This window comes from Rutidosis leptorrhynchoides, chromosome 4, assembly GCF_046630445.1.
Source record: "Rutidosis leptorrhynchoides isolate AG116_Rl617_1_P2 chromosome 4, CSIRO_AGI_Rlap_v1, whole genome shotgun sequence".
Classification (NCBI taxonomy): Eukaryota; Viridiplantae; Streptophyta; class Magnoliopsida; order Asterales; family Asteraceae; genus Rutidosis; species Rutidosis leptorrhynchoides.
In genome coordinates this window covers 28,873,753-28,881,174 of record NC_092336.1, presented here as the reverse complement: position 1 = coordinate 28,881,174, position 7,422 = coordinate 28,873,753, and the positions used below count along the sequence as shown (strand labels likewise).

At 35.0% G+C, this 7,422-nt stretch overlaps 1 protein-coding gene across 1 annotated transcript; it reads right to left on the bottom strand.

The window, feature by feature from the left end:
* Positions 1–6,520: 6,520 nt before the first annotated feature.
* Positions 6,521–7,422, bottom strand: LOC139844934 (protein MIZU-KUSSEI 1-like). The gene has a single exon (XM_071835151.1). It carries the CDS (start codon positions 7,406–7,408, stop codon positions 6,698–6,700), a length of 711 nt encoding a protein of 236 aa, XP_071691252.1. The 5' UTR covers positions 7,409–7,422; the 3' UTR covers positions 6,521–6,697.

The window sequence follows — 7,422 nt, the reverse complement described above, 5'->3', positions numbered from 1 at the left end:
CGATACTGCGCTATCTACATAACTCTCATTTGCCTCAGTCATTTTCTAAGAGTGATCGAAGAGTAACTAACCTTTTGTAGTTGGCCGGAATATATGGGATTTGATCAGAATTGATTTTGCAGCGTATCGGAGAAGCTTGAGGCAGAAAAATGGAAATGAGGATGAATTGGGTCTATTTATAGTGAGGAATGGGTGTAGTGGGGTGAAACGGTTTCATCGTGGCCGTACACGTGTAACACAACCGACGGTCGACGTTTTTTGGACGCGCGTGGGTTTCTGTTTGTTGTACCCAATGTTGAGCGCGTGGCCCACACGCGTCTGCCCACTGTCACTTTATGTCTTGTCAGCCGAATGGGCTTCTGCGACAGTGACATGCATTTAATGACCTCGAACCGCACGCGGGAAATTTAATGCTGGATATTTTCTTTTTTTCTTTTTTTTTATTTTTTTTTTATTTTGCGCTTAATAGTTTGATATCATCTGGCTTGCGTCATATAACATCAAACTGGGGGGGACATAATGATACCGCAACCCGCATGCGCATACGGGCAGTTCCTAGCATGCGTTCGCATATACTTTATATGCGGTATGCGGCATGCGGTAGCGTGTAAAATACCTTTGTTCCCGAAAAGGCGGTCACTTGGCCATCAAGCCTAAATATCTTTTTCATAATTATATCCGAGATTCGGGGAGTTTGTTATGGAAAGGATTATCATGATCTCGGATGGTTTTAGAATTGGGGTTTTGCCTATATATACTAACCCTAATTGTCATTCTGGACACATCACATTTACGTGGCTCACAATACGTAATCATTATCATTATTCATAGAAGGTTAACAGGTTAGTCACTCTCGGTGGTTTCCTACAGCCTCATTTGGGCCTTCGATCGACGACCGTCATCGAAGGTGGACTTAATCACCTAGCCACCCTGCCGACATCATCATGTCGGCCAGGGTTATTCACGGTAGCCGGACCGGAGAGCTAAGTTCTAAGATCCTTAAACCTCTTTTAAACGTATTGAACGTGCATATTAATCTCTTGGAAAATATAAACACAATCACTTTTCTATATCTTGTAGTACTCTTTTAAAATCTGGTTGATATAAATGATAAATCTTTGAAGACATTGTTTTCCTAAACTTAATAGGGAAACAAATAGCGGAAGGAACGAAAATACCCTCACATGCGTTGCACATGTGAGGGGTTAATGGTTAACATTAAACAGACGTTAGCATGGGGTACTAATGGTGATAGTTAACCAAATCTCTGGGCAAAAATAAAAGTTTAGGTGTAACGGTGCAAAAGTGTACAAACCACAAGTACTAACGGCGTAATTTTTTCTTCGTATTAATTAAAACTTTGTTAAAAACTTGAAATGAATACAAGCAAGTAATTCTATTGGTTGTATAGATGAGTGATTTTAACAGAGTTAACATTAAGATTTGTTAATGGGTTTTGCTTAATCTTTAAGTGAGAAATTGTTGGAATTATGGTGTGAAAATTTAACAAGAAAAAGAAGAATTGAAAGTCAAGCCAAGATCCTAATGGAACCTAATTGATCCTAATTGGAGAATTCGTGTGTAATTGAATGATCCCTCCACGTTACACTTAATCCATGTGGGGATCGTATGACGGCTAGAAATAAAGGACATCTAAACTTGGTTGGGTTAAACGTTTTTGTGGCAGTAAATTAATGTCGAATTATTTGAGGTGGCTAATTAAGTTGTCATTACGTAAACGGTTTTGACCTCTTTTTTGTAGTATATATCTTTTCAACATATTATTGGTATGTATGCTGGTGCATCTTATATGTTTTTTAGTACTCCGATATAATTTATTATAATGACATATTCTTTCATTAATAGCTAACATATTAAGTGTACGCTTTATAAAATGACATTATGTGAAGATCTTTTCAACTTATAACAAGTTGCTAAAAAAGGTGATAGAAAACAAAATGTTAGAGGGATTATACGATTTAACAAGATTATCGAAGTTCAATGAATTTAGAGCAATAAATTGATTGAAGTCGACATGCTTCACATGCTAAAATTCGAACGATTATCAATTAGTTTTAAGTAATTCTTGAACGAATGTGATCTTGTTGTAATTGATAGATTGAGAAAACGAACTTGTCGTAGCTTATATACACATCTCAACAACATACTCCGCACTAAACGATACATATTAGACTACATACAATCGGGATATCATATCTTCTCACGATTATAAGTTACGTCAGTTAAGACTACACATATTGTTTTACAGTTATAGTTTGAGTTGTTATTTTATTTACGGGAAATTGATCAAAATACACTTTTTTTTAATACTTGAAACAAAATACACTTTTTTAAAAAAAATTGTCTTTTTACACCATTCGGTAGACGAGATTTCTGTCTACCACCTTTATCTGTCGTCTACTATTATTTTTACAAAGTAGTAGACAGTTTTTTCGTCGACTACTCAATAAAGGTGGTCTACTACGTAGTAGACGAAGTTATAAGGCAGTAGACGTAACCCTGGTAGACTACCTAAAAACATTTAAAAGTTAACATTTAATAAAAGTAGTAGACAGTTTTTTCGTCGACTACTCAATAAAGGTGGTCTACTATATAGTAGACGAAGTTATAAGGCAGTAGACGTAACTTCGTCTACTATATAGTAGACCACCTATATTGAGTAGTCGACGAAAAAACTGTCTACTACGTTGTAAAAATAATAGTAGACGACAGATAAAGGTGGTAGACAGAAATCCCGTCTACCGAATGGTGTAAAAAGACAATTTTTTTAAAAAAAAATGTATTTTGTTTGTAGCCTTAAAAAGAAGTGTATTTTGAACAATTTCCCTTTATTTACTAAGAAGGCAGATTCTGTTACGAGCCCAGTTATGGATACTCAACCCACTATCAGGCCCACACGTACAAGAATGGTTTCAGCTTGTTACAAGGACTAAAGAACTTTGAGCCTTTTAAGGTGGTGTCAAACAAGAAGCCCAAGTTGAATTTAATTGCATTTGAAGTCACTAGTAGGGGTGTGCACCATTTAATTTCAAACCGAATAAACCGAATATCGAATCGAATTAAAAAAAAAAAAAAAAAAACCATACCCAATTTTTTAAACGGTTTTCGGATCGATCGAAACCGAAACCGAAACCGAATTCATAATTAGGTTTTTGGTTTGGTTTTTGATTTTGAAATTTTTAAATCTGGTAAATCGAAAACCGAATTCAAATTAATAACATTTTAAAACATATTTATAATTATAATATTTATACATTTATATTATATTTGATGTATTATTACATTTTTATTAAACAATAAGCATGTTATATACCCTATATACTTAAATTAATTTCACAACCGTTATTCCTAATTTATATGTAAGTTTATGCTGGTTAAGATTTTTTATTTTTAGTGATTGTCGGTTTTAACCGAAACCAAAACGAAATCAAATTCAGTTTTCGGTTCGGTTTTGATTATGGTTTTGATATTTAAATTTGGTTTCGGTTTGGTTTTTGGTTTTGATTTTATAAGTTTCAAAACCGAAAAAACCGAACCAAATAAACCGAAAAATCAAAAACCGAACCGATGAACATCCCTAGTCACTAGGAGTGCACGTGAATAATTAATTGGTCATCCACTATCCGGAAAAAAAAAAAAAAAAAAAACAAAACCCAATCTCACAAATTCAAGATTCGAGAAAGTCTTTCATCTTTCTGTTCTACGGATAAATAGATTGGTTTCAAGAGGGCCTCCAGCCAATAAGTAGAAAAAAATCGAAAAAAACTATAAATAAACGTCGTGAAAATGGTAGAAATCAAATTTTCATGAATTTTACGATTGTATTGTATGTGCATGCTCAAGCACGTTTCCCATTTTTCATATAGTCATGTATATAGTTGTTAGTTGCATTTTTAGCTCCACGTTTCATTGTTAATTGTTTGGTTATTTCCTATAAATTGTAGTTAGCATCAGTTAATGGAATTAAAAAGAAAATTTGCTACAAAATTTTGTTCTTTGGCGACTATCCATTTTGAACCGGCTTCAATCAATGTTGTTTTCATTGAGTTCCACCCTCAATGAATCACTTGCTACCAGATTCTCCGCCATCAACCGCAAATCATCTATAAACAAGAAGTCGCCATCGACCGTAACTTTGAACGACTCGGAATTTTCACCACTACCAACTCCGCCACCCCCACCACCACCCATGATGACGAACCGCCAAAAAACATCTCACCGTACCACCCACCACTACCGCACCCAACGCCCGGCATCATGGACCAAAACCCTTCGCCTATCTTGTTGTTAGAAACCAACAGACCACCACATTTGACTTCCAACATTATGATGAGCCTCTACCTCTAACCAAATCACCAACCACGGTTGCTACATCGATATCGGCACCACCACTTACACATTTTAAGGATTTATTCTCGGAGCTTTACAAGAGATCATCTATCCTTGGTCCTTACGTGTTACATGTGACATCCCCGAACATCTAGTTACCATTTTCTTCCACTCTGGCCACAAATACAAGCCACCAAAATTTGTAGTTCTTCAAACTATACATGAACCACTTTGGAAAATTCCGACGATTTTGTGGTTCGAAAAGATGTGGCTGTTTGTTGAGAATGAGTGCCTGTTCATACGGCCGTCTCAAAAATTACCATGAAAGATTTCTCCAACCTTGAGGACAAGGTTGATTTTCAACCGTCGGGTATTGTTACGAGCTCAGTTATGGATACTCAGCCCACTATCAGGCTCACACGCACAAAAATGGCTTCAGCCCGTTATAAGGACTAAAGAACTATGGGCCTTTCAAGCTGGAGTCAAACAAGAAGCCCAAGTTGAAGTTAATTGCATTTTTAGTCAATAGGAGTGCACGTGAATAATTAATTGGTCATTCAGTCATCCACTATCCACAATTGTATTATATGTGCATGACCAAGCACGTTTTCTCAACAACTTCAACTGTCAAATAGGAGATTTGATTACAAAGGTTTGACTTTTAGTATATGCTATTGAAGAAACCTTAGAGTGTTGTTTTTAGAAGAAAGCCAAGTAATAGATAAGGATGGAGACTAGGTACATGAGCTAGGAATGAACAATTGTCTACTTGAAACCTTAAACTATGATAGAACTTTGGCAAGTTACTTTTAAAATCTTGAGCGGATAACTTATGAAAAAAAATAGAGCTTATTGTTGGGAAATTATCCCGCATCGACCATGAGACAAAACAAATGTATGCATATAAGTCTAAGGGGAAGTCTCTCTATCACCAATTGGTTTTAGAAAAGGATGGACTCTTGAACTTATATAATTTATTAATTCTGTTATGATATCAGCCGCCTTTGCTACAAAGAGATCGAGTCGCTTCAGCTCCAACTGGTTTCGTCTAAACACACCTAAAACTTCAAAACTAACAATTACGGACACGATCAAAGACTTTTTTCAAACAAATGAACAAGGTTTTTTAACTTATGTTGAACTTCTTGTTGAAAATTTAGTGATATTAGAGTGAAAATGAGTCATCTAACTTATGTAGGTTCTAAACCTATAAAAATGGTGACTATGCTATTTGTATAAAGGCATTACACAATGCATTCGGGCCTGATCGAGTAAATGGAAGGCTGAAATCGTTTGAAGAATAAGGATCGAGTTGCTGTGATATTTTGATGGTGGTGTGGTTAAGTTTACACATCTTTTCGTTCACTGTAACTTACTGAGGGTGGTGAGGTTAAGTAGGAAGAGCTCAGGTTGCTTTGTCGCTGCTTGATCAGTAATGTAGCTTAAGAAATAGTTGACTCATTTCCTTACTTCTTCATTCTTTCTAATTCATTCACTTCAAGACTGGTTCTGAACGCCGCGTAACGTCATCTTCAGTGTAGGGATGACAATAGATCGGATATGAATCGGATAATTTCATATTCACATTAATATCCATTAAATTTTTGCATATCCATATCTATATTCATATTTATATCCATATCCACATCCATTTAATTTCAGTTGATCTGTTCATATCCATATCCGATGGATTTAGCGAGTTACCGAATATCCGTTGGATATCAAATGAAATGTTAATCTAACGATGATTTTTTTTTTAATTTAATATAGATTATAATTATAACAAATGTAAATATTTTATCTTTATGGTTTTGATTTGTTACACATATTTTGATTGTAATTTGTCGCCGATTGTAAATTTAAATGAGAAAAATACGTTATAATTTTAAGTAGTTAAGTTTAAACAAATTTAAATACGTAACTTTGAATATATTGTTAGTAACAATTTAATAATTGTGACTATCACAACTCTTATTTCCGTTAATAATTTAAAATTTTGTAAGTTATGTATATGTATATCAATATGTATGTAGATGCATAAGCTTATATTTTAGTACAGATATTATATGTATGTATATAGATGTATTTCGGGTGATAATGGATATATCTGTGGATGACAAGTTGTCATCCATATCCGATCCATGAAATATTTAGATCATTCATATCCATATCCATATTCGTTAATCGTCCATTTACATCATCTATATCCATTATAAATGGATCGGATGGGGTGAATGTCCATGGATAGTTTAACTTCAAAAATTTTTAGTGATAGTTTAACTTCAAAAAAATTATGAGGTTAATTGAGTTTGCATTCTGGAATCGCCACTGTTTAGTTTAGTTTAGTTTAGTGTACTCTTACAAAGAAAATACTCAATTCTTGACCATCTTCGGCACCTTCAGGGTTAATCATATGATAAGCTTCTGAATCTTTACTTCCCACAACTTTCTCAAATCTTGCTCTCATGTATGTCAACTCTCCGTCAATCGTTGTATCCTTTTCCGACAATCCAGGAATCACTCCAGTCCCCATCGATACGCCTCGCAACGATTGCATAACATGAAACTCATCATCAGTCATTTGTTTCCTTCTTATTGAATACCCATATTTCCTACCATTACAATAAACACCCCATACAAATTCCTCCAACACCTTTTTTTTACTCGTTTTCGTTTCACTTTCTAACGATAAACGAACTATATCTGAAGCCAGTTCCTTTTGAAAAGCGCTCGAACTCATTGGAAGCTCGATTACAAAAATCGGTGGACGATGTGGATCTTCTTGAATCGCTAAACTTACTCTGCCTCTTCTGTGACCAAATAAAGTTCCTGTTGTGGCGTTATCGGTTAATAAATTTTTTCGTTGTCGGGCTAATAATGTAACCATTTTGCAACCGGATGTTAACATGGGAAGAAGCTTGAACATTTTTAAGATCCCGCCTGCCGTGATGCCACGGGGAGTTTTTGATCTTTTTTCTTGATTTGTTGTGTGTTGTAATAAAGATGAAAAAGATGATGTCTCCATTTGGTGAAACGGGCTTGAGTGAATAGAAGGCATTGTGTTTATTAAGG

What these genes read in the sequence shown, in the direction of transcription:
- LOC139844934 (XM_071835151.1), bottom strand. Translation starts at nt 7,408, where the DNA reads ATGCCTTCTATTCACTCAAGCCCGTTTCACCAAATGGAGACATCATCT.